At 38.1% G+C, this 27069-nt stretch overlaps 3 protein-coding genes across 13 annotated transcripts in view; all 3 read right to left on the minus strand.

Moving 5' to 3' along the window:
- huwe1 (HECT, UBA and WWE domain containing E3 ubiquitin protein ligase 1) overlaps positions 1-11572 on the minus strand; it is a 38961-nt gene extending 27389 nt beyond the window's left edge. For 5 of the 11 annotated variants that reach the window (XM_030139708.1, XM_030139707.1, XM_030139709.1 and 2 more), the window contains exons 1-21: positions 11514-11572; positions 9366-9435; positions 6730-6779; positions 6516-6599; positions 4859-4957; positions 4537-4743; positions 4255-4407; positions 4098-4160; positions 3856-3936; positions 3711-3761; positions 3454-3622; positions 3240-3340; positions 2864-3014; positions 2485-2612; positions 2246-2386; positions 2035-2140; positions 1784-1891; positions 1599-1700; positions 1362-1442; positions 1053-1159; positions 90-267 (exon numbers count right to left, since the gene is read on the minus strand). In XM_030139708.1, coding sequence (XP_029995568.1) covers positions 90-267; positions 1053-1159; positions 1362-1442; positions 1599-1700; positions 1784-1891; positions 2035-2140; positions 2246-2386; positions 2485-2612; positions 2864-3014; positions 3240-3340; positions 3454-3622; positions 3711-3761; positions 3856-3936; positions 4098-4160; positions 4255-4407; positions 4537-4743; positions 4859-4957; positions 6516-6560 — 2071 coding nt within the window. In that variant the 5' untranslated portion in view covers positions 6561-6599; positions 6730-6779; positions 9366-9435; positions 11514-11572. The remainder of the gene's footprint in view (positions 1-89; positions 268-1052; positions 1160-1361; positions 1443-1598; positions 1701-1783; positions 1892-2034; positions 2141-2245; positions 2387-2484; positions 2613-2863; positions 3015-3239; positions 3341-3453; positions 3623-3710; positions 3762-3855; positions 3937-4097; positions 4161-4254; positions 4408-4536; positions 4744-4858; positions 4958-6515; positions 6600-6729; positions 6780-9365; positions 9436-11513) is intronic. The other 6 variants (XM_030139711.1, XM_030139705.1, XM_030139701.1 and 3 more) reach the window with 5 other exon arrangements.
- Positions 11573-12309: 737 nt separating this feature from the next.
- Positions 12310-22029, minus strand: phf8 (PHD finger protein 8). The gene is made up of 22 exons (XM_030138301.1): positions 21734-22029; positions 20842-21111; positions 19771-19856; positions 19544-19670; positions 19188-19348; positions 18895-19036; positions 18371-18557; positions 18117-18279; positions 17921-18008; positions 17583-17689; positions 17371-17462; positions 17184-17273; positions 16770-17051; positions 16599-16681; positions 16336-16505; positions 15853-15938; positions 15581-15699; positions 14942-15273; positions 14704-14799; positions 14513-14622; positions 14021-14381; positions 12310-13920 (listed from the first exon to the last, which is right to left on the minus strand). Exons 2-22 carry the CDS (start codon positions 20937-20939, stop codon positions 13832-13834), a joined length of 3069 nt encoding a protein of 1022 aa, XP_029994161.1. The 5' UTR covers positions 20940-21111; positions 21734-22029; the 3' UTR covers positions 12310-13831.
- A 1313-nt stretch (positions 22030-23342) lies between these two features.
- wnk3 (WNK lysine deficient protein kinase 3) overlaps positions 23343-27069 on the minus strand; it is a 46488-nt gene continuing 42761 nt past the window's right edge. The window contains exon 27 of the mRNA XM_030138819.1: positions 23343-26622. Coding sequence (XP_029994679.1) covers positions 26047-26622 — 576 coding nt within the window. The 3' untranslated portion in view covers positions 23343-26046. The remainder of the gene's footprint in view (positions 26623-27069) is intronic.

The raw sequence follows: 27069 nt of genomic DNA on the forward strand, positions 1-27069 counted from the left end.
TATACGATTTTCATGTCATCGACTCAAGAGTAGGAACATTTAAACATACCTAAAGTATTTGTAAAAACACCACATGCAGCCATACTCACCCAATGGGTCAGAGCTGCGTCGCCGTCGCATGGCAGGCAGGTAGTCAGGAGACAAAAGCACTTTGAAGAGGCGCTCAAAGGGCTGGCATTGAACAAAAGAGTGCAGGCCTCTTGCATTCAGGCACAGGGCACTGAATACATTGGGGAGAGAACCCAAAACTTCACGTGTGGCAGGAACCTGGTAAAGAATAACAATGAGATAAGGTCCAAGTGGCACAGATGAGGCAAGAGTTCTTTTGTTTCATCAAAGACTCATGTTAACCCTGAATTTTTCAACAGATCATTGGCTCTTACTAAATTCTTTTACAGAAAACACCTTAATCTATATTATTGCATTGCCAGCGTTTACACGAGTGCCAGGATAACTCAAAAACAATTCTGACATATATCATAAATTATGCTTTTCACATTAAAGAATAGAGAGAACATTCAGTGTTAAATCTACAATATCACAAGCCAATTAAAAAAAACTAGAGTTTATGTAGGACTGCTATAATTATGGCACATCTCAAGTGGCTTTCTCTGTACAGAAAGGCAACTTGACATTTAAAACTAATTTTGGTGCACAGGAATTACATTGATCTAATTTGAGACTTAAAATTGCAACTGGCATTACCACATTGTATGGCAGACATAAGTCTTTAGAAAAATTTTTTTTTCTACATTTGCTTTATCTTTGTAAGCTTTTGCTTACATTTACACCTAATCAGATTGTTGCTGGTGACAGCTTGAAACAAGTGTGGAGAAGTTGACCAATATTCTGACCACATGAATGGCTATGAGGAGAGGTATAATCTACATATTGTAATATGTTCACAGACAACTCTAAGAGGGATGTGAGAATTCAACAAATTGAACTGCACTGAGGCAATGAAAGAAAGGAGGCAGATTAAGCAACTCTTATGTGTATGAAAAGGGATGAGAGATGAACAGAGCACACAAGAGAAGTGCTGCCAAACTCACATCTTTGATGAGAAGGGCATGCAGCATAACATCAGTAAGACCATTATCCTGCAGAGAGGAGAGCAGGGATGGCTCCTGGAACACAAACACCGTCACAACCTCTGTCGCTAAAGAAACCAAAGACAAGGACAAACCCAAGAAAGTGTGAAAAAAGGGAAAAGATGAGATATTTCACAAAAGATTATTAAAGTTGACAGAGGAATATTGTCAAATTAAACTGCTCTTCTAATGTATATACAATTTAGAAGAACACATACAATTCAGAGAAATACTCCAATGAAGGGCCTTTGAAAGGCATTGTAAGCTTACCCAAGAGGAACAGTGAGGGTCCATAGTATTCTGCATTACTGATGATGTGCTTGAGTGAGGTAGGCAAGGACCCATCCATTACTTGTCAAAGACAGGGGACAGACGTCATTATTAAAATCAAAGCATGTGTAGTCATCAAAACTACAGTTCATGAATACAATCAACTTGTAATAAACTACAGTAGAAAATGACTGATCTATATTCTAGGGAGTAGGTAAGAGGAGGTCAATGACTTACCATGGCGAATACCATCAGAGAAGGCAGGATCCTGAATGGCTTTCTTTAAGAAATTAAGCATTGATTTCAACAGAGCTGCCCTTTGTGGAATACACTGCATACCTAGCGGAAGAAAAAAAATGTTAAAGTATAGTTGGCAGCTATGTTGTGACAGTTTTGTTTTTCATTCATATAACCATTTGTACCTGCACGTGGTGTATTGACAGTATTGCTCTGTGCTCGGTGATCCACCTCTGGTCTGGAACCAGAGGATGTTGATGGGCCAGGGCTGCTTTCCATGGCAACTTCTGACACTAAACACAGAAAAGTCAAAACAACAGATGGATTGTTATTTATACACAACTTGGCAATAATCAATGATAGCTTTCAACTTTACTGGTTTGAAATTTTTATTTCTGAATATGGTGACATTGGGTATAAAAATAAAATGACTGACTCTCCATATCCGTGTCCATGTCCTCAGAGTCCACAGCTGAGCTAGGTCTCTGGATCTTTGGCTTGATGACAAAAGGGCACTCTTTTCTTGACAGGTCTACCTCATGCTGCATAAGTGAAATGATGGAAAGAAGAATAAACGAGTCCTGAAGTTTAGCAGTGACTCTGTAAATGAAGACTGCAGTGTTAGGAACAGGAATGTGCCAACCTACCTCTAGCCTGCAGATGAAAATGGAAAGGCCGCTGTGGGACTGAAAGGCAGCCATGTCCAGGTTGGTGATGAGGTCCACTACCCGCACTGCTCGTGTCACAAAAGTGATCTGGTCCTGCTCATCACCCAGAAACTTTATCACCTAAAAAGTGAATAATAAAATAAAATGAAGGTTAGAGGAATACAATGAAATCAAACAAAGAGGTATGCGATAATGAATGAGTGGGACTCTGGGTATACCTTCAGCAGAGCCTCCATCATACCACAGGAAACAAGGGCTTCCCCTCCAGCATCATAGCTGGCCAAGTGGTAGAGGAAAGAGAAGAGTGCAGTAGCAAATTGGTGTGGGTATGGTTCCATCAGAGGATCTAGAAAATACAAACACAATGTTAACAAAAAAAGCCTTGCTTTTCATGAACCGTACCATTTTTAGATTTATATTTAATGCATCATATTTTATTGTTACTTATTTATCCGGTTTTTAATGTTTTATGCATTGTGAGAAAGTGTGGCGATGTGTAACTGAACAATTGAATAATTTGAATTTCCTTCAGGATTTGTGAAGTATTTATTCATCTATCTATACTGACAGATCGTATGTTTTGGGTGTGTTTCTCACCTATCATTGCTTGTATACAGTTGCGCACCAACACAGGCAAAAACCCATGGTAGGAGGCAGTGCCGGTGCAGTCAATGATGTTGGAAAGCTTTGGAGTCCTCTCCAGATGGACAATCGAAGTTAAAGTGCGCAAAGATGCTGCCTTGATATCCTTTGACATAAGATCAGATACATTACTTCATAAAAAAAGGAAACAGAAAAGAAGCAAAAGGATTTTGCCCTCACAACAAATGTTCATCTGAAAGTATTTTACTAATCACATTATTTCATTACTCTCACATATATTACTACTACTCCACATCTTTGAAATACTGCTACTGTATTTCAAAGACATTAGGTGAAATTGTACAGTGATTTACATACAAAAAAATCTTACCACAAGCTGTTTGTCTGTAATTTGTAGTACATCCACCAGCTCCTCTATCAAGCCATTATACAGAATACTGTTGGCTGACTCCTGGAGTGCATTTGAATACACTACAAAGAAATATATGCATACATTAAAAAAACAAAAAAAAAACAAAACAAAAAACAAACATTTGAACTCGCAAAAATCATCTCACACATCTTTAAAAGATACTTTTCCTTACCCAATATAGAAATAGCATGCAGTCGGGCTTGCACAGCCTGCAGCCTTTTCTTGTGATTTGAGAAGCCATGGGCCAGTCGAATATGTGTGAACAGTAGGGTCTGTTTATCTTTAGGGATGTTGTACATCACTGTCAGTGACTCCATGATCTCAGATGGGCTCTCTGAAATCTTAAAAACACAAAGAACAAGGTGTAAGCTGGTGTTTCTCAAGTGTTACCATTCCACCATAAATGGAAAAATCTGAAAGTCCCCATACCTTGTCAAGCTGCTCGATGTGAATATAGTGTAGTGTGTTACTACTTGTCTGCTGATGAAACAAGAAAATTAGTCTCAATTTGAAAATAAAACATACAAGTCCAAAATTTTTCAGTAACGACTGCAAAAATGCTATTAGACGTTACCTTCCGGTCTACTTTGACCTCAGGACCTGGTTCGGCATAGAACTCAAAGTGCAGTGTGGTGGCACTGGGAGGATACTTCTGCTTGCATACCAATAGTGGGTAGCAGTGTTGAGAAACATGATGTATAAAAGAGTGTAATTAGTCTCATTTTGACAGTTAAAACTATAGACAGACAACTGACAGTGAAAGCTGAATTTTACACATTGAAATAGCTACTAAGGATTATGCTGATAAATTCTTACCGTCATAGGCAGATCCCTGCAACACTCAGCCAGACCAAAGCCATTCTCCTTTCCTCCCCAGCTCTACAAAAGGCAACAAAGAGACATAACAATACAGCTCTTTCTCTTGAGGGACAGTTGAAATCATGGCAATATAAAAACAATGGCATTCACAAACCTCAGCCAGGTGTTGCAGACGGGCCAGTAAAGGCGTCCTTTTGTCAGATCCTAGTCTTGTGATATAGTTGGAGCGCTTACTGAACACATAGAGCAGGTTCAGCACAGACAGGACCACCTGCATGTCACATGACGCTAACAAGGTGGTTAAGTGCTGTAAAAAAAGTTGGATGGGGCAGAGAAAAGAATGGTTGAAATGAGTTGAAATTTTTACACTGTGACAGCAACAACTATGCAAGTGTCAAAAAACAGAAGTCATAGTCCTGCAATATATCAACCCTACCTCTATGGAGCTGTAGAGGTGCCTGGAGAAGCTATACTCAATGAGCAGGGCTGTGAAGTTGAGCACTGCTAAAAGCAGAGCTTTGAGCTGTCCATTGTCTGGACGGTCACATACTAGTAACCATGACATATTCTCCACTGTCTGGCCTGCATCACACAGAATGCCATCAAAGCGGTCCAGAAGGTCCACCCAATGGTACAGCTCACACTAATAAAAGAAAGATAGGAACAAGTCTGAGTGATCAATGACGAAAAGATTGGAAAGTATCCCTAATTTTTTGTTCTCGAAACATCCTTGTACATCTCAGAAAATTTCAGCTTACCTTGCCAATATTCCAGGTCTTGATGTGCTGCAGCTCAACCAGGAGTTGCTCATCACTGCACGCTTTGAGCTTCTCTATAAGTATCCTGCAGTCAGCAGGCTGTGTGGTTTCGTAAGGAATACAAAAAGGTTACAGTCAGTCAAGCAGATCACACTGATCATATTTATCTCTTCCACCTTGTTCCCTCAAAGGGCTAACCACACTGATCTTTCAGGAACAAAAGCAAACTATAATGGTCTCCATCCTCAACTGTGTCACATACAGTGACACAAATCACACTTATTTGATTAGCTAAAAAGGATCAGTTATCCAGGTGAATCAAGGGTATGCACATGACGTCACAGATGTCGGAAGTTTCTCACTGAATGGCAATATTCAGTTTCAAGGACAATAAAAAAGAAATTAGCAACTGTATGATTCAAGGAAGCATACATGCTTGGTCTGCCACATAAATGAAATCACCTTTCCAAATGTTTCAATATAATACTTCATACTGATTCTATACCACAGGTTAAACGCCAAATAAATACAGTAACAAAAGGCTTGAGTCTCACATCTATTCATTGTCCTTTTAATTATTTTCCACTTAGCTACAGATAAAAAGAAAGAGTGGATAGCATCTCCAGCTGATTACAAGCAAGGTGCAGTTGTTACCTTTCGGCTGATACATACAATGAACCATGCACTTGACCTTGAAAACAGCGCATTTGCTGAGGTTTTAACTGTCTCTAGCACCTGCATACAACTTCATTACTGTTGGCTAGAACTTTAAATAAACTGAAGCAGTGCAGGCTGTGACATGTTTTGAGTATTATTCAAACAATTTGGTTAACCATTTAAAAAAGTATGTCCCAGTATCAAGGTTTTTATGATGTAAGGCTTTCCTTCATTTCTTTGATGTCAAAATCAAGAAGCCTACATACTGTCTGCAAAAAGTAATTCTGACCACATGTCCATAGATCTGTGTTTTGTTAAGTGGGAAGGATCAGTGTTGAGTCCAAATGCCTTTAATTGCAGCAAGATAATCTTTTTTTTTTTTTTCTCTCTCCCTGTGGTTTGGTTGTTTCACCAACTAAATGCAGCTGTGTTGCTTAATGTTTTGCTACTCAGTTGTGACTGAGGGGGTGTGTTCTGGTGGGAAAGTGATGTCAATTCATACCCTCAATAGGGAAGAACCAATATTTTTCTTGTGGCGCAGCACAACTACAAGGTTTCTATTTCCAATACTGGTTCCAGTATTTCACATGGCACCAATACAGGGTACCAATTTGACATTAGTGTGTCTTTCCTAAGTTTCTTTCCTAACTTAAAAAAACACCAAGATTCCTTGCCAACGTTAAGTTACTCAAAATTAAACTAAAATTGAGTTTGCTCTCCACTGTGATTGAAAGAATACAGTTGATAAAACAATCAATAACTTTTAAAATATTTGGAAAGAAAATGCCCTTGACATGTCCTGACAACCCAGTCTTCCACTACCAAAACCAAATTAAGCCTTTTTAACCATACTGTTCTGTCATGAAGGGATATTAGCTATGCTGTGCCTCAGTCCAACTGCTCAGAAAGTTTATCCAAGTTTGGTACAGGAAGTCCAACAAAATGTATATAGGTCACAAGGCCCAGGGCTGATCATATACCAATCGTTATGCATACTCACAGCTTCCGTAGGAGTTTTCTTTAACTTGCTTCTGTCTACCTTCATTGTCGACAATTTCTATTTTTTGCTCCTGTTGAGAAATTTCTATGGATTTCAGAGACAACATTTATGGAATTTTATGTTAACAGTATGATAATAACTTTTAATTTAGAAATCAGACAAATGTTGGCCTTGTCAAACTAAGATAATATGATGTAATATGCAATGTACTTACAGAAAATAGTTTGGCAATACCCACTTAACAGCATGTTCTGGTCACTTTACCTGCAGAAACAAGGCAAAAATTATGATAGGAAACGTAAGAGTACAAGATCTAAACATGCATCTGAATATTAAAATTGGTTTGAAGACAAATCAAGACAACAAGAAATACTGAAAATTAAAAAGAAGGGATATGTGTATATATGTGAATAAACATACACAAATTGGTGTAATGTCCAAACACAGACTCAACTGTAAATATTTATATTAACAGTAGTTAAACTGATACACAGCAAAAGAACTGGATACCGGCAATTTCCTTAAATGAACAACCATTAATTAAATAGGCGATAAGAACCAATAGCTTGGATTATCTAGCAAGATCAGTACATCACAAAGCATTTCAAGGCAGAGCTTTAGCTAGTAGCTAGCCAGCAACATACGACACAAAGTTAATTACATTAGAATGGGCCTTTCTTAATGGGATAAAACATTGATCTGGTGTTCCAAGTAAAAGTGATTTACACGTTTTGTTAATAAAACTGGTCGCTACTTCACAGTGATATTGACCAACATCTACTCAGTTGACTTGACGCTGACAGGTTAAAGTTATAGCAACCTAGCCAACAAGCTAAAGTCAGTTTGCTACCAGCATAACGTTATTTACCAAATGTTACTTAGTCACTACCCACACTGTCAACCCACAAGAATGCAGTTACCAATCACAAGTGAACATAGTTAACACAGTGACTGGATAGTAACACGGCAGACAAAATGGGACGCGCTGGACCGCCTGCCGAACCAAAGAAATCGTTCTGTTGGCGTTTGTTGCGGAGTTAATGTTAGCTTCTGATCGGCTAACACTGAGCTACCGGTAGCAAACGATCCTCTCTAGAATATACTTAAACATTTAGAATACCACGCTAAAGTCCCCGAACACATTGAAGAACATAAGCAATAAACGAGGGGAATGTAAAATGTGATTAGCTGAACAAACTCAACCGTTTATAGCCATCTTTACCACAACTGTCAGACCAGATCCCCAGATTCACCATGCTGTCCTGACCTGACTCTAGAATAATTTAGGTCGAGGCTGCACAGGCCCAGAGAAGCCCGCACTCTGCACTTCTGCTCATCCCCGCTTTAAGTGAAAACGAAAGTCTACATATGACTTGGCGATCAGCGCAAATAGGATGGGCTTGTGTCAAATACCTAACACCCGGTAACGTTACTTTGCTACTTCTTACCCTTAGCTCCTCAGCTAGACATCCGTAGCACGCGCTAGCTAGCAGGTTAGCCAGCGTTAGTTGAGTAGCAAGCAGAAACGCATAATAACTCGCTGAATCATTGTCGGACGGTCTAACGTGACACCGCGAGTTGTGTTTTCAGTGTTTGTTTGGGCAGGCTGTTTCTACCGAATAGGTAGATAAGTCTTTCATCCGTCCGTTGTATGATTTTTCAGAGTATCCGCGCTTGTATCTATAGCACAGAAGCACTAGCTGTTGGCAGAGTCATCATGACTCCGGGTAGTGTGCAAAAAGTGAATAACGTTACGGCTGAGAATGTGTAGCCACTGTTTATCGATGCAGTACATATTGACCTTCTACGGTATGCATCACCGAAACATTACATACGGTCCCGAAGTTCAACACAGCACCTCGGGTGACAACATGAACAACGCACGGCCAGAAAGACCCAATAACAGCGAAACTTAATGTATAATCATCCAAATGATTCTCATTAAAATCTGCCACTGTGTCCGTCAGGAAGAGAACATCATTCATGTGGATCACATGAAACCCACAGTAGCCGACTAGAATAGTGAGCCACAAAATACCTAAAACACATTAATATGTCACAACAGCTGTAGTATTGGAACACGCCTCAAATTAACGCCTGTTTATAAACTATATTAGACACATTAGTGCCCAGAATGTGTGGACAGCTAAATGAAGCCCAGTCAGTGGTCAGTATCCTAGTTATTAGGTCAGATGGGTTGAGTTTAACCAGAAACAGCAATGAACACAACATAATATTGACAGTTGTTATTAATTGCTAATAAGATGTTTGTGTCAGACAAATATTGTTAATGTTATGAAGCATTATTTGGGTGTAAATTCTGAGACAGCTACACAGTGGTGCCTATATCAGCCTTATACTAGTTTGAAAATGTTTACTTGAGGAGTAGTTTTTATTTTACATTTTTAGAAGCAGTTTTGTCTGATAGATATCATCGCTTACTTTTTTATTGGATTTTCCTTGCATGAAAATTTAACAAACATATGTGATGATTGAGAACTAACTAAATAACAGTTTCCAACATCTATAGATTCTAAATACACAAGTTGACACCAACTCCCACACAAACCTTACATATTTTCTATTCATCTTTTTCCCAACTGTACTGTTGTCTGTGATAGTAAGGTTTACTTTCATTTATAAATTACTGTTCTTTAATATAACAATTACAATTCTGGTATGGAGAAAGGTAAATGAATACTGACTGTAGTTACTGTCTTTTTTTATATGTAATGGACAGAAACTCATGTGGGCTTGGAAAGAAATACTGTTGGAAAATTACCCCTATGCATTTCTACATTTTATCAAAACAGCATTAGTTAATGTATTACATGGGTTAGATGTACATACCAGAAACTGCTTTGGTTCAAAAGTTCCACCATTCACATCCTTGGCTAGCTTTGCAGTTTCTTTAAACTATCTGTAAATATAAAAAAACAAAATCACATATAACAGAACAAGAAACTTTAAACAGCTTGCATAACGGCAATACAATCAGACTGACAAGTTGCATTTAAGCAAAACCAGGGTGTTTTTATTTCAAAAGAAGACAAAATTAACTTTGTCTACAGCAATCATTATAATTTCTATATTGATTTACAAGATAATGAATTAGGGCAATGGCATGATGTGAGAACGATTACAAAAATCTTGTACTCTTCATAGTTTCAGTTTACTCTGCATCTTCTCCACCCCAGTAAAAAACGTTTTTGTTCAATGTTCACAAAAATCTTTTCCTGCTACCACTTTCAAGAAAAATCCAACATGTTTACTTTTTAAAAACTACTTTCCAATTGGGCAAGTGAGTTGTTTTTACGTGACTCAGACAACAGCCCTTATAGTGCAGCCCCGTAATCTGACTTTCAGTATTTGTTTTCCAGTTGTACAAAATATCCTCAACTCACAGAAAAGTATTTCCTACGCAGTATAGGTATATCTACAGAAGTTTAATGCTGTCCATGCTAAAGGAATGTTCTTTACAGGAAGATGGTGTGCAAAGGTGGCAAGTGATTAAAGACAAACCATCAATTGTAACATCCTGGGTTTGATTATCGGGCCAGGTAGCTCTTAGTCATTTAGCCCTTTCTGCCACTGTTTGCCCAGCTCCTCTCAGCTGTCCATGGACAGAAAAAAATTCAAGGTATATACAAATTCTGTAAAGCAAAATAAGATCTCTGTGCCATCAACAAGCCTACTCACTCCAGGCTTGCTTAGTGCTATGAATGTGGATAACTGGGTAAGACCAGTCAAGCGTACAGAGGAATCACAAAACTTCATTTTGTGCGAAATGTCAGAACTGTACAATAAAAAAAATGTTTTCAGACGACCCTCTTAACACAATAGTTTGTTGTAATCACAGTAATCATAGTATATATGATATGCTAGTTAAGTGAAGTGCCATGCAATAAGTTTTACACTCAACTTCTGAGTGCCTATCCTTATTTAAATACACAACTTATAAAATCATATAGCTATAGGTCAAGTGTACGTTTAAGTTCACCTGTATGGTCCACAATCACAACTTTGTTAAGAGGATAAATCAATATGCAGCAGCATCCTACTTAAATTCATCTTATCCTCACTTCTGAAAACTGACTGGGTATGTTTTATTAACCAAAGGCATCCAATGAATAAAACTAACATTCAAGTTGCCTGGGGTTCAAAGAAATGTTTGTAAACTACGTACGTATATGGTTAGCTTCAAGTGACATTGTAATGCTCCTCCTGTCAATCCTTCAAATTAACCGGATAGTTAGCATTAGCAATTACATCAAAACTGAGAGACCGTCCGTATCTGAAGATACAGCAAGTGCTGTGAATTGTAGCGTAGTTAATCCATACTAGTTACTTACTTAGATTCGTGTATAGCCAGTTACCATTTTCTGACATTAGTGAGATAAGCAATCATTCCTACGCAGTTAGCGTTAAGTGATTGGTAGCGCTAACGTTAGCGAAGTTCAAAGCTAACGTTAGTTACGTGACGTTAGCAAGGTTTACTAACAGATTATTTTAATGCTACTTACTTAGGCTTTGATTAAACTTTAACGGTTAAAGGTCGAGGATTACGAAAATTCAAATATGACATGTTTTAACTCTCCTCAATTTTGTCTCTTCATTCTACAAGGAAAATCAGAAGCCATTGAACGAGCAAGCTGCTGTGACTTGTAGCTGAGCAGACAGGCATACATACCCACACACTGTGAACATGAGTGTGACTCTGGATGCGTGTGGCATGTATGTTTGCGGGTTTCGCGCGAGCTAACTAGCTAGCAGTGAGAGCTCCGCACAATGCTCTATCAGTAGGATCATGGCTAAATTAAAAATGGCGGTTTACACAGCAGAAGATCCGTACTTTACCCGTAAAAACACACTAGTTTTGAGGTCTCGGATGCCGGTGACGGATGTAAATTAGCAACAACGGTTGTTAATGAAGATAAACATCTGCTACCAGTTAGGTAAAACCTACATCTATTCATACCAATAAGCCTTTCTGCTTACCTCAAATGCGTGTTACATTTGCTTCTCCATCTTGCACTAGCGAGTGGTAGGGCAGTTTAGATCTCGCGAGACTACCTATTGCTGCGTTTGCCCCATGGTTTACCCAGGGCACTCCCTTGTAATTGTAAAAAAGAAAAAAGAAAAAAAAAGAAAATGCCAGTGCGTTATTTTTGAACAAGTTACATCAAACAATTAATAGAGGGCGGAGGTTGGCATTTTCAACCTTAACAGTGATCAGATATGCACATCAAAGCTCACAGGATTCTCCAGGGTTTCTTAGAAATATATTTTAATATGAAAGTGTATTCAAATTCACTGACAAATTGAAAATAAAGACCGAACATTTTTAGACAACATGCACTTAAACCCTATTTGAAAAGGTGGATTTTAATATAAATTTGAGCAACTTGAAAAAATGTTTTCATGCTAAAATAATTGTATAATTCATGAACCAAAGGGAAAAACCTTGAGGAAAACTGTTGTCAAAAAAGTAACATCGTAAAATCCTTGTTTAGGAGTAAATAACATTTAACTGGTTGAGTTTCTCATAAATATTAAAGTGTATTTGTGTTTAATGACACAGTGATCATTTTGGTACCATAATGACTTTTTTCCCAATAAAAAAAAATTCCCATGTAATAAAGTGTTCTCTACTGAACTGAAATACAGTTAAGTACTCACTTGTATTTCAGTTCTCTACTGAACAGTTAACCAAAGTCCTCTGGTCATTTAATCCCAAACTACAATGTTCATGATTTGGCTTTGGGTACATAAAAAAACTGAATGGAAAAAGAAATGTTGCCCACGGTACATTTTATGTGTTTGAGGTCGTATTTAAACACATCATGTTATAACATAGTACACCAACACAAAAGTGAATATCAACAATAACCATTACACAGCTAAATGGATGAAATTAAACAAGGGCATATTTCCAGCACGCTTCCAATATTACACAAACAAGACAATATGACAAACTAGGCATGACAATTACTGTGTACAAATGTAAAAAAAAGAGCTAGTTCAGATATTTTCCAAATACAGCAATGTATCATGTACAAGTTATGTTACGAAAGTTTTTGAACTATAAAAGAACTTAAATTACAACATATATTTACATATCAGTTAAAATCCTGCATCTCCACAATGGTCACACAGTTAAATCTACATTTCTGTCAACATATTATCACTAGTACATTCTGTGGAAAGAAAGCACAACTCTAGGTCTGGCCCAAGAGCTCTGCCAATAGTCAGGGCCCACGTAGCAATCTGCAGGAAATTAGTTTTTCCTCATAATATCTTTCCGCCAATGTAGCTATATATATTTTACAAATATTACAAATATGTACAATGAACAAAAGTTGCAAAAGTTCACAAATCAATGGATACATTTGTGTACAAGTCTACACTGGTCATAAAATAATAAATTGGGGACTGAGAAGAACCTACAATGTTAACAGATGAGGTGATTTAAACATGTCATATGCCTTGGTAATAAATATGATCAGAATAAATAGAAATTGCATGTTATTCTTGGCATCATTTTAGCACTCTGTTTCATGTGTTGCGCTACAGTTTAAGTAGAAAATTAAAGATACAAACATGAGCAACAAATTCCTCAAAAACAAAGTACATGTGGCACACTGGGTGCTAAACATGTGCATACACTGGATTTTTGCTGTTTGTGTCCAAAGATTAGTTTCTTGTGATCATCAACCACAAGGCTCATGAGGTAAATTGAGATAAAAAAAGGACGACACTCCAACTGTGTGCGTGTAGTGGGATAAAGGGCTGTACAGACATTGTTTCCCCCGACTAAAAAAAGTGTTTATATCCCTTTAAAAATTGATGATGCACAGTATGACATCTCTGCATAAAGTCACTAGAAATATCAAAATAAAAGAAGCTATTAGACAATGTCGATTCATTATACAAATGAGTCTGGCCAGTTTAGTTTCAGTGTCCAGCTGTCATTTTAAAATGCCTTCAACAATTTTGCATTCCCTGTGCCAATTAGAATGTGCTTTTTTTTGTCAGTGGTGTATTGATCTAGCACATTTTATGGAATTTATTGATGTGATAAAAGCTTCTCTATATGCAGCTATAAGTAAGTGGAGTGACAAACAGATTGCTAATTAGCTGAAAAGGATTATTAGAATAGGCAAGACATAGCACGATGCAATAACAGGTGAAAACAGTAAACAACTTTATCAGTACAAAATATAGATGACTATTTCTATCTCCTTCAGACCTACAAAAACAAAAGCCTCATCTTCATTTCCTCTTAAATGCCTTAAATGCCACCTTTCCAACATCCCTCACAAAAGAAGCTTGCCGTTGCGGTGAATTTTCAGAATTTTTCCAAGTCTCTGTTTTGCAGTTGCAAGTCCTTTCTTTGGACGTTTCCCTGAGTTAAAGTGAAAAAAGAAAAAAAAGGGGAAACGTAAGAAAATACACTTTCACTAAGATGCAAAATGATGCTGGTAATGTCTCATGTTCATACCTACCTTGACCAACTCCTGTTGCACCTTGGCTGGCTAACCCTGCAGGTGATACACCAGAATGAGAGCTGCTGTTCTGCGGAGAAAGGGAGGGTCGACGTGAAGTGAGAAATACACCAGGAGCCATAGCCCCACTGCCTCTGGGGCCTCCAGGGCCAAAAGGTCCCGGTCCAGCTGTGTATTCGTGGTCCAGCAGACTGGCAGAGTAATAGTCCATTCTCCTGTCTGGGCTGAAATCTGCTGCAGAATCTGTAGCAGGTGGTGGGGAGGGTGGGGATGGCTCAGTCTGAACAGGGGGAGGAGATGCCACAGGAGCAGGTGGACGCTGCTTTTTTGTGTATTTTCTTTTCGCAGGTTTTTGCTGCTCCTGAATCATAACCAAAAGAACACATAACAGTCAATACATTCTGCTGAGAGTATGCGCCGCTGTTATTTACTGAGCACATGACTGTATGTCTGATATACAATATTTAACCTATGCAGTGTTTTCAAACTTACTTGTTGTGCCAACTTGGCAGCTGCCGCAGCAAGACCAGTTTCTACAGATGCAACTCTTGCTCCTTCCCTAGCTGGTCGATCCTGCTTTGGAAGTGTGGGCATCACCCTGGCTATAATTGTAAAGAAGTCATTATTAAGACATGAACCATCAGAAACTGTCTGATTATTTTTTCTATGGCCAAACCAGGTACCTTTTGGGCTCCAAGGTGTATCGTCCCAGTTCTTCTTCTTTTTCATTTTAGCCTTGGTAGCATGATCCTCCTCATCAGACTCCAAGGATGGGTAAACTTAAATCATGATAATTAGCATAAAAAAATATTAGCGTCATAAAAAAACAAACAAACAAACAAACAAACGACAAATAAATCTTAAAAGTTTGACCAACTTTTATTTGAACCATTTATAGAAATCTGTGAGAGTAATTCTTACCATAGTCTGAATCTTTAAAACAGGTTCCCAGAGTTTCCTGTTCATCTGGACTCTCTTCATCACTAAGATGACGAGCTGGTCGTTTAATTGGTCGTTTTCCAGGTCGCTGAATGACAGGTTTTTTTTCAGGAGTTCCTGTCTTTTTAACTCCTCCAGTTACCCACACAGCCCTGCCTCCCTTTTCCTTGACCACGCCCAAACCCTCTGTCAGGCCCCCAGAGATAGATAAAGGAGATGAGGAGGAAGAAGACGAAGATGACGAAGGGGGATTGGCCATTGAAAGCATACCCTGAATGGCATCACGGGTACTGGGAGAGGCTGGGGCTTCCTCGCTGAAAAAAGGACACAGTTGTGTGATCACTCATCATCTCAAAAATAACCGCCTAAACATAGTGTAGAGCGAGAGATATTACAAATATGTGAACAATGCAGGATTCAAAGGTTAATGGATTGTTGCAACAACACTGTTTGACACTTGTTATCACTTGTAATTTGAACAAATGTCATAGTCACAGTCAAATACATAGCCTCAAGATCAATGTAAATGTATTTACTGGGGAAAAACATTATTCACAATTCCACCAGACAAACCTTGAACTTCAGTCATTTCAGAACTAACAGCAATTAGACAAGTCAAACCTGAGTGCCGAGTCCAAGCCTGCCACTTGTTTGCTGGCCTTCAATAAGTCAAGAATGCCACCTGCACCACCCTTTACTCCGTGGGCGGCCAGGGCCTCTTCATCTGTGGTGTAATCCTCCTGAAGCCGCAAGGATAAACATGCTCCTGTTAATATTATTCCTTGTCATCCATGGGACTTACTGGCTTATGCTGGTTGCCAGTCACAACTTAAAAGCTTTCAGCACTTTCTCCAGAAAAGCTGATGATTGTATCCACAATCAACTGTTCTTACCTCAATGTCAAAGTCAACCTCTCCTGGCTCCCTGATGCGATTGGGGTCGGAGCAGGGTTTGGCTCTAGGCAGTTTCCGGGGAAGACCTGAGAGCACATTTCATAAGTTGTAGTGACAAAGTGACACACACATTTTCACACCTGAAGATCTGAACCAAAGTTTGTCGGTTCTTCTCTTTACATTGTGTACATTTGGTCTAGTGAGTTTTGCTTTGACTCTGCAAACCTGGAAGCAGACCAGACTAAACAACTTTGTATGATACACCTACGTCCTGCTGTAATTATCTACACATGCTGCATTTTACCTTAATTCTTACTTACTGGTTATTGAGTGGGTGAACATTTGACATCTGCATGTTTTTAATTTGGATCGTTATTCGTTTATTTATTGTTGATAGCTTTGTGCAACTTTCTTTAATCAATCTAAGACTCCAAACATCCAAAAAAAGGGTGTTTTTGTGCTGTAAATGAACCAAATCCTTACCACTCAGTTTCTTTTTCTTGCCAGACCCTGCAGGTTTTCGTCTTGGAGGGGGGGTCTCATCAATCTGTAGCTCATCCTCAGACTCAAAGTCAGACAGACTGGATCCCTCCATAGCAAGATGTTTGTAGCTACCTGCACTCCCTGCACCATTACTGCTGCCATCTTTCTTCCTGAAGTCAATGAAATGCAGTTGTGAACATCTGACAGAACATTAAAAATAACAAAATGAACAGATATACACACAGACCAAAAGTAAACCTTACCCCTGAATTTTTCCATTTGTCAACACAAGTTTGAGTTTGCTTTTATTAAGCTTCCCTTCAAACTCTTCTAACGGAAGTTCTAACTGGAATGACATAATTGCAAATAATTAAAAGGAATAAGTATCAAAAAATAAGAAGCAATTGGCAAGATGTCATTTCACAACTACTTACCTTGTTTTTGTTTTTAGATTTGCCAGGTTGAAATTTCTTTAGAGTATGTTTGGTGTGAATCTCGAGAAGATCAAGCTCTCCTGCTTCTGCCTTAAGAACCCCCTTCTGATTCTTTTTCTTGGTTCCAGGAAGCGCAAGACCCCCTAACACCTCCTTGGGCTTTGGACCTTTCTTTTTTCCTGGGGGACGTCCTGAATTCTGAGCAGTGGTGAGCGGTGCTTTGGAGAGCGGTGAACCAGGATACTGTTGTCCAGTTCGACCAATGTTTTGCTGGAAGATGTCCTAGTAATGCATTCCAAACAAGAGAAAATTTGAGTAGCATATTGAGACAAATATGACAAATTTTTAAAACATTAATGTAACAAGCCTTTTACTCATGACAATAAAATCTGCACTCCTAGTGATTCTATTTACCTCAACGAGGCGAATCTCCTTGGCCAGGTCCTTCACTAGTGTCTGAGTATTGATGGTCTCTGGAATCTCCACCTCATGCTCTGCTAAAGCCTAAGTTTGAGAACAGTCAGTGAGTTAACATTAAAAAAACAAAACTTACATTACTGATAATACAGAACAAAAAACAACTGTTGAGATTCTAACTAACCTCTTTGCGGGTCCAGCTGCGGAAGGCATTGTTCAACGCTTTAGCCCCATGAACCAGGTAAGAGGCTGGGTGTCTGCGGTTTTCTCTCAAACCTGCAAGTAGCATAATACAAGATTACTTTGACATCCTTAAGACATACAATGGACATAGGTACCAAAGGACTTAATATTATTGAAATTAAAGTCAAATTCTGTCAATTTACAATCACTTACCTCTGAAGGTATCAAGAAGGTGTTTCCCCACATACCAGCACACAGTCTCAAAATTGGGAAATTTGAATAAGTCTGCTGTGCTTAACCTCTTCTCTATTTCATATGCCCTAAAGAAAAGGACAACACAAAAAGAGATTAACGGTGATAGTCACCATTTATCCATCCATCCAGAATTTTTCTTCTTCTTTAGGATGTAGTTGCATATTAACCATTAACAAATGAAGTTAATAAATATTAAGTTACTTTTGTCACATCCTGGATTCTCTGGTAAAAACATCAGGGATTTTCACTAATTTATAATGTACTCTTGTTTGAAAATAGGGGTGAAATCAACTGACCGTAGCTGCATATCAATGTTGAGACTGTGTAAGAAGTTTCCTCCAAAGGCCAGGCAGTCCACTGGAGTCAATACAGCGTGAATCCACCCTAGATTGAAAAAAAAAAAAAAAAAAAACACCCATACACATTAATCTGGACTTGTGTAACTATTTCCTGGAACATTTTTTCGGTAGTGACTGCAATTATTAAACTTACCTGTTGGTATAAACAAGGTGTTTCCTTGTTTGACAGAGCACTTGTAACACATATCAACCTGATCTCCAAAGAACATTTCATTCTGGTTTGATGAAGAACTCCATCTTTCAAACAGTGCCAGGTTGGCTGGGGTAGGGGAAATCAGATAGAAGATTTTTTCGCCCTGAATCGACAGAGACAGACATTAAAATTACTGCAAAAATCAATGCAAACTTTGGCTACAATACAATAACCCAAAGTTGATCTCATCTCACCCTCAGAACATGGTACCATACTGAGGTACCTCCAAAATCAATGTGAAAGTCTGTGTAGCTATCCTTTACACCCATTAGGCAGTACTTCTGCACATTAGGGCGTTCAAACACAGACTCCTCAGGCCAGAGGTTTTCCACCCAGGAGAGTTTTCTGACAATCTTTGGAGTCTCCACCAAGTTTGAGAGCCTAAAGCCAATAAAAGTGAAGCACTTGAGTAGTAAAAAAAAAAAGAAAAATCTGTTTTGAAACACAGCACTATGCAATCAAGTTTTGGTTCCCTAGCATTCCTATTTTAAAGCAACTGAATCTGACAGAAATAAACTCAAGTAACAAAACACTGCATCAGGTGTATTATACTTAACTAAAACTAGCAGTGAAAAAATAATTAATTGAAAAAAATACTACAATGAACCATGACAAGACAAAACAAAACAAAATAGAAGTGCAGGTAAAATGTAAAAACAATAACTTTGCTCTGCATCATGACAGAAGTTAACACTCAGTGATAAATATCTTTGCCTACCTGGTCTCAGAGAACTCCAGACTGATGACATTGAGAACTCTGTCTCTGTTAGGACTGTTGTAATACTCTACGAAGTCTCCTAACCGCATCTTCAAGTCACACTGGCGAGATACATCAATCACATCAATCTCTTTGTCTGCACCTGTGAATGGAAAAAGAGCCCGTCTGAGAACACTGTAGATACTTTAGTCACTGTGTTTGATATAAACAAGGCTTATTTAATTTTTTTGTATACATATTAACCTGGAATGAGCAGTGAATGTATATTTATGCCAAAGGGACCAAAACTTTACCAATATAGTGCTCTATGTCACTGACACTGAATGATGCCGGGGGCAGGGTCATTCCAAGGCCATCACGCCGCAGCACCATGACAGGAACACTGAATGAATGCTCCTCCAGAAATTCAACTGTCAGCTGGGCTCCCGAGGGCTTCAGTAAAACCTCATCCGCACTGTCAGAAAAACACAAGAGGGTGGAGAAAAACTCTTATTTCTGGTCTTGATACAAAATTATTCTACAATTTTGATTGCACTTTTGGTTTTTGGGATATATCACAGCATCATTTGTGAACCAAATTACCTAAAGTTGTTTTATTCCTAACCTTGTGCATGTCACATTTTGACAAAACTGAGTGGAAAAGACTTACTTTGGAAAGGTGCGAGTTCGTAGCTCCCTCACAAACTGAGGGCTGCCTGTTTTAACTGGCCGACTTGGGTCTCGTACTCCAGCAGCACCTCCATCTGCTTGCTTGTTGCCTCCGCGGCGCTTACGCACTGAGAAAAAATGGAGAACAGAGGATTAGAAAATTCAAGAGCATAAATGAACAGAATTACAATGCTATTATGAAAGTATATCTAAAGAATGGAAACTTACTGACAGATGGGCCATGAGTAACCTGACAGTTAGGGCAATGATACAGGTCGATCTCAGCTGCTTTATCCTCTTCTACTCCAACACAACTACAAAGAAAAGAATTAAATGTTCAGAGAAGAGTAAGCAGAACTGATATATACCAAACAATATGTCTACTGGTGGTAATTATTTAAAAAAAAAAAAAAAAATTATATACTGCATCATTATAAATGTAGCAGATACAATGCACGCATATGTACCCAGTGCAAATATCTTAGAAAACCTCTAGCTTTGCTACTGTTGGTAACTCGTTTATCAGACAGGGGTAATTGTTTGTTTACCTGCTTTACTAGTTTCAGCTACTTCCTGCAGCTTTTGTCAGGAAGTAGCTGAAACTAGTAGAGTAGGTAAACAAACAACTACCCCTGTCTAATAAATGACTTGCCTACAATAATTATATGTGGAAGACAGTATGAACATTTACAAGAGTCTAGCTTTGCAGTTTTAGGAAAATTGGAAATAGGCATACATTATTATTTTAGCACTCTCTTTACTAACCCTTTAGGCACCAGTTTTTTTTCTCCAAAAAAATATTCAATTTTGATAAAGATTTCAGAAAGTTGTCCTTTCCATTAAGCTATGTTTTTAGTCGCGAGACTGCAACATTGGCACTTAAAGGGTTAATATACAACAAAAAAATATCCAAAATAAGTGCGCGATATTAACACCACTCACACAAAAATATGAACTATGTGAGTTCTACAGGCAAAAATCAGTATTTAGTGTGACCTCATTTCTATATAACCTCTAGTGCAAAACACTTCAGTGCAAAGAGAGGTCAAACTTAAATTTTCTGATTTATCCTAAGGAAACTGTTGTTTTTTATATACGGTTACATATTCCCTGTATATATATTCGATCTGCATCTTGAACATAGACTGAAAACTCATAGGTATAATTATCATTATAATCTTGCGACAGTAAAGCTAATGGTGGGCAATGTCTGCAGGTCTACCACTCCTTGTAACTTACACAATAAATCGCAATCAGTAACAAAACAGTTCATACAATATGAACCTACATATGACCTACCTTCCATGGAACCAGTCTTGGCAAATGTCACACTCAATCATGAAACGTGTCACATCATAAGGAAGGCGACACAGACAGTAGACTGGAACAGATGCCATACTGAGAGTGTCTATCAACTGCTTTGCACACGTGAACAGGTCAAAATTTACTCAGAGGAGACTGTGATACTACAAATCAGAGGGATTATATAATTAAGTAGTCAGTAACTTCGAGGATGAACTGAACAGTCTTTTCACGATGCACATGTCCACATGGAGTCCCCTTGAAGACCTGTTGAAAACAATCACAAAGTACAAGTTGTTAATGCCTCACCACAGGGCTTTATACAATATGTAGTTTCATTATGAACGATGAAAACAAATTCACTTATAATAAGACTAATGTTACAAACTTAGGTCATTATAATAGTAAAGAGTAAAATAACTAAATCCTGCATCTTGATTTGCAAACTCAACCAACTCGATCATAACAAAACTAGCGCGTCTGTAGGTTTGAGTGTTTTCGGCTACATAATAAATGAACAAACACAAATTTAAGCACCAAAACGCTAGTATTTACTTTTGGGTGTATTTAATCAACACTGTGTTTCTGTAAGCTGATAAATGTAGCCAACCGATATGATGTGTGTGATGCTCGTTGTTTGTAAACACGCCAAGTCAATGTTGTGCTACTATCAAAGAACTAGCGTGTTTAAGTTAGCAAGCAAGCTAACGTTAGCCGCGTGAGCTAATGTTTTAAGTAGCCAAAACGTTTACAAGAATGTTATTTATACCCCAACAGAACAGCACACAATGTTCAGATAAACGCTACTTAACCTAGATAGTCGATAAAAGCAAGAAAAAACACGGCTAAACGAGACAATCGACTATCTTAAAGATACTTAGCAACTCACCGAAATGTAGCAGTGGGAGGGCCAAGCGTTCAAAAGCCGATGTAATCCCTACGCAAGCTCGGTGGCAATTGCGGCCTTATTATGCAACATTAATTATTATCTATTTTCTAGACCACATTTTTTGTTTAAGAACTATGCAATGTACTGATGTAGAGTCTAGGTCCAGATGTTCGCAATGGACCTGAACACTAAAACCTAAAGCGACCTAATCAAGCACAATAGCTACAAATATCGGTGAACCTAAATGCATCAACGCCATTTCAAAGGCTGTAGCGTCAGACCGTCCGTCGTCACTGTCTGCTGCCGACAGAACAATAAAGTTGTGGACATAAAAACATGGAGCTGAACTCAGGGAAATATGTTACAGAATATTAATGCCTTACTTTATGGTTTTGTAGTGAGGAACGTAAGGCTTTATGCAAACCGTCAGCTAACTTTCAGTTTTAAATATATTTCTAAACTCTAAAAGCACCGCGATTTGCATTTTCAATTCAATAAACTGAAAATTAAATGTAGGAAAAAGGAAATGTAAGTAGGTAAATAAAAAGGTGAAATAAACAACACCTTGGTCATATTTTCGGCTGTAATTGCATCCCCAAATCCATAAGATAAAATAAAATAAAATACCACCTCTTTAAAATCAAATTCTATACCTAATCTATTCTTGACCTGTTGATATGTTCCTCGAGCTGTTTGTGTTTTTTAATAACAGTTACTTTTCCAGCCTTTTGTTGATTCGACCTCAGCTTTTTTGGAACTATGTTACTGTCATCACAATCAAATTACCTTTTTCTGTCTCGAAATGGTACCATTTCAGTTTAAACATATGTTTTCTCTTTTCTGTTGTTAACACATAGTAGGTTTATGAGATTTACAAATCCTTACATCCTGTTTTTATTTAAATTTTACACAATATCCCAACTTTTCTGGAACTGGGGTTATAAATATGAATGTTTTAGATGTCTGTGTACCTCACACACTAGGTTTTGTTTTTGAAGTCATATTTTTTCTACAGTCATACGAAAAAGATAGCATTTCATGTTTGAGACAACACATGGTCCAAACTTTAAGAGGCCTAAAAGTTTAGTTTCCTGGATCTTATGGATTTTATATTCATTTTTTATGTTTCTTATTATCATTATTGTGATTATGATTTAATGGTCTGGTTTTCAACAAACTAAACTAATATTTACTTGCATTGCTGAAGAATGAGGAATAACACCAAAAACATACTACAGAACCCCCAGTGGATACTGAGTTAAAAATATCTGTTGAGTCCACATTTTAATTAAATCATGGCCGTTCTTATGTTTTAATTCACTTGACCCAAAGATAAGTGTTTGTAGGAGGAGACACTTCAATAGATCAGCTTTTCTTGTTGAAGTGTGAAGTGCACTGCATCTCCATTTCATAACTCCTAAGCGAATGTTGTTTAACTGTAAATAACTTGTCTTTTTAACACTGTAGACAAAGAGCTACAACTTATCTATGACAAAAACACAAGGAAACAGCATTTAGTGTGATATCAAGACTTGCATGTTTACTTCAAATATTTGCATATTTTTAATTCTCAAATTAATGCATGAAGAAAAAAGGTAACAACTTGATGTTTAAGTCCATCATTTATTTTGATTAGTTACAAAACATAAATAAAATCAACAGTTGAATTAGTCACAATTTACAGAGGCTAAATCACCAGTAACATACTTCATTTTTAAGTTTCTCTGCCCATATGTCTGTTTATCATTGGTCCTCAGTCTTGCCATTTTGAGACTCCCCAGAAATTTGACATATTAATTTGGAAGTTTATTTACCTTCAATACAGCTGGTGCCATTCTGTTATCTAGCTTCTTAGTTATTATGGTTTAAAACTAAATATATAATTCAAAACTGCCAAAAAAAAAACTTTAAATATAATCTTAAATGACCCTGGTGTGTCAAGACTCAGAAGGGTATATAAAAGCAGGGGAGTCCCATGTAAACAGGAATGACAACCAATGTTTTCTAGATTTAAATAACCTCTGATTTATGAGTACACAATTTTACAATTTGTACAACCCCATTTCAAAATACAAAAATAATCTTTATCTTTTAGATAACATTTTGGTAACACCTCAAGGACAAAGCCAGCCCCACATCATGAATCATGATCATCAAGCTGTAGCTTGTGGTCAACATGTTAGTATCAAGACATGACAGCACAGTATCTCACCTTCACTAATAATGAACTACATCTTTGTGAAAATGTGGGTTGTCTTGGAAAGCAACAAATACGGAAAACCACTGTTATCTTCTAGATTATGCAACTGCAGCTTCTGAACAACCATGCCCTTTAGCACAAACTATTCCTCATCAACAATTCCTGTTTAAAATGCCTTTGACTTACACTTAGCAGCCTTTAAGAACCTGTGTAACACACTCTCTCTATCTTCAAGAACAGAGTTGCTGCATTAACTACAGTCTACTCATTATGCCAAAAAAAAATGTTTAAAAAATGTATTAACATCTGACTACTGCTGGTCAAATGTGTGTATGGCTAAGTGCACTGTTGACCCAATAAATGTATTTCTGACAATATATATCTGTATTTCTACTTTTAAAAGTGAAGCAAATTTAGAAATAGAGGAATGGAACATTTTTGAATTAAGTAAACCTTTTGCAGTGTGCATAAAGCATATTTTATGGCCCACAGGTCATCTTATAACAGACTCATTCATACTGACAGCCTACAGTCAAAGACTAAATATTTCAAAGTTGAAATAAAGAATCCATACAGCGCCAAACGAGCCCAACAAAGAGTTGAGTGACGACCTCATTGCAGTGTCTGACATCAAAGTTATGATTTAAGTTTTCACTTGTTTTGTTTCCTGAGGAAACAAGCCCAAGACATGGGCAGAGTAAACATTTTCATTTGGGTACAGTGACATTTGAGAGGCCGCTTTAAATGAAATAACAGGGAAACATAGTGTAAATGCAATAAACCATGGGACTACCACAAACCTTTGTCACACAGAAAAAAATATACACTCACACGCTCACAAAAATGCAGTAACTTTAAAAGGCAATTCAGGAATAACCCCTATGGTCTCCCCAGTCTGTCATAACTTGGCAGTTTAAAAAAAAAAAAAAATCTTTTTCTTCAGCATGACACCCATGATATACTCTGATATGCAGTTCTCACACTAAAAGCAAAATGTCTATTGTAAAAGCATATCGTATTGTAGCCAATTCATCTGTGAGTGATAAATGGTCTCTGTAGGCTCAGTTCTGTGGGAGTAAATGTGGATTTCATTAACATATGAAGCAGTAACTGCAAAGCAGTTTGCACTTGGGTAAGTCAGGTTAGTCATAAGGTCATGCAGTCTGAGTATACCCAGGTATCCACTGAACTTCAGACGGCATAGCTCAATTTACCATCTTATTATGAAAATTGTTTCACATGACTCATTTTAATTCAGACAGTTTCTAACTTACAATCGCTAAAAATAAAATTATACAAACTAAGCACATGCTGTACCTGTGCACTACACCGGAACAGTGTGGTTGGTCACATTGTGGTAATTATGGTAGCCAAATAACTTGAGCGTGCTCTACATTATAACATGCTGCTGTTTTTTTTTTTTCCATTGCCTATTGTAACACCTTGTATTGTAGGTCTGTAGTTTAAAAGATCAGGAAAAGATCATCTATGCATCTGGTTTTCATCAGTGTACTTCTACAAAAATATTTGTATGCCTTACAGACAAATCATTACAATACATGCTGATCAATTTAGATGACCATTACTAATTGCACTTTTAAAATTGATAGTCCTTTCACTGTAAGCAGTGACTAAGTAAACGAAAAACATCAACACATTGTCAAATATTTTGTCCTTATAATGTCTCTGCTTAGGGAGAGTTCAGGTCCAACTGAGTTGGTTAAAAAACAAACAAAAAAAAAAAAGCTAAGTTTGTGTCAAAAGACATGAGGGATATGTACTGGGATAATCCAATCATTCACACTCATAAATGCACACATTCATACCTTCAAGAATTTATACATCTCAACACCCAAACATATCATTATTCATAAACCCCAGCTGCTATGTTTCATGCCAGCCTCTGTCTGTACATGCTAAAATCGCTCATTTTCATCTTTCACATTCATTCCCCGTCTCATCCAGAAACACACTGGTATCCACAGATTCTTTGCAGTCACAACTCTCTCATACACACACAACTAACATTCTGAATGGGTTCGCTTTACGTCTTGTTCCAACTAGTATTTCCATCTCACATGTCTCCACGTTGACCTCACACTTTGTCTTGGTTTTATTTCTGTCCTAGAGGAAGAGTAGAGGTTGGGGGTGTTGGGTGAATTTTGGCACTAGAAGGTAGAGCAGCAGCAGTAGAGCAGGCAGAGGAGCATGTGGATGGGGTCGAAGAACAGGAGCAAAATGTCCCTCCAGTAGCAGCACTGCTTTCTGTGGATGCACTGGTGCTACTGCCAGTCAGCAGAGGTGCAGCAGTGGAAACTGGAGATGTGGGCAACTGGGAAGGCAACAGCGGTTGGCTCTGAGGTGGTGAATGGGGCAGTTGGGTGATGGGTTGAGTCTGTGGTTGTGACTGAGACAGTATGGGTGTTTGCATCCGGGGCTGTGGGATCTGCTGGCGTAGAGGGGACTGCTGATAGGTCAGCTGCTGAAGAGGGAGAGACTGATGGAGGTGTAAACTTTGCTGCATCTGCGGCACTTGAGCCACGTGCGTCTGTGATGTTGGTCCCGGAGAGTGCAGAGTAGACAGGCTACCTCCCCCTGCAAAATGGGAAGGGGCTGCCACCGGCAGACTGGCAGGGGCTGTAGGGGCCTGTGGGTTCATTGGTGACACTGGAAACCAACCTGCTGGAGCCTGTATGGAATACAGCTATTAGTGCAAGAGGAACTCTAAAAGAACTTCAAACATTTAATTTATATTATTTATATTATTTATATGAACCTTTATTCTGTGAAACGATAGGCCTGTACTAGGAAGCTGGATTAAAGAGTTACTGGGGTAACTTCAGGTGCAATTCTGTGCTTTCAGTGTGACAGTGATTCACTTTTTTTCTATGATGAGTACATGGTAAAATATCCTGTACACCTAATTTGTTACAGAGACAGTTATTTTAAAAGTAAAAGTAGAGTAGCACTGCCAGCCGAGCTATCACTTCTCTTGGAAATTGGCGTCATCATTCCTAGAAGGTCCTGCAGGTCTTGGAGCATGGATAAAAAAAAAAAAAGCCTTGGCAACCTTATAAGAATTGACAGTAAGTTGACCAGTTTGAATATATCTTTAAATTTGTTCTTACTTGCTTCC

Source organism: Sphaeramia orbicularis, chromosome 7 (genome assembly GCF_902148855.1).
Source record: "Sphaeramia orbicularis chromosome 7, fSphaOr1.1, whole genome shotgun sequence".
Taxonomy (NCBI): Eukaryota; Metazoa; Chordata; class Actinopteri; order Kurtiformes; family Apogonidae; genus Sphaeramia; species Sphaeramia orbicularis.

Excerpts from the sequence above, each read along its gene's own strand:
- phf8 (XM_030138301.1), bottom strand. The coding sequence starts at position 20,939 with ATGGCATCTGTTCCAGTCTACTGTCTGTGTCGCCTTCCTTATGATGTG. Across the intron at positions 17,463-17,582 it reads CCTTCTTGATACCTTCAGAG|GTTTGAGAGAAAACCGCAGA; the intron begins GTAAGTGATTGT and ends TGCTACTTGCAG. Across the intron at positions 14,623-14,703 it reads TACACCTTGGAGCCCAAAAG|CCAGGGTGATGCCCACACTT; the intron begins GTACCTGGTTTG and ends TTACAATTATAG.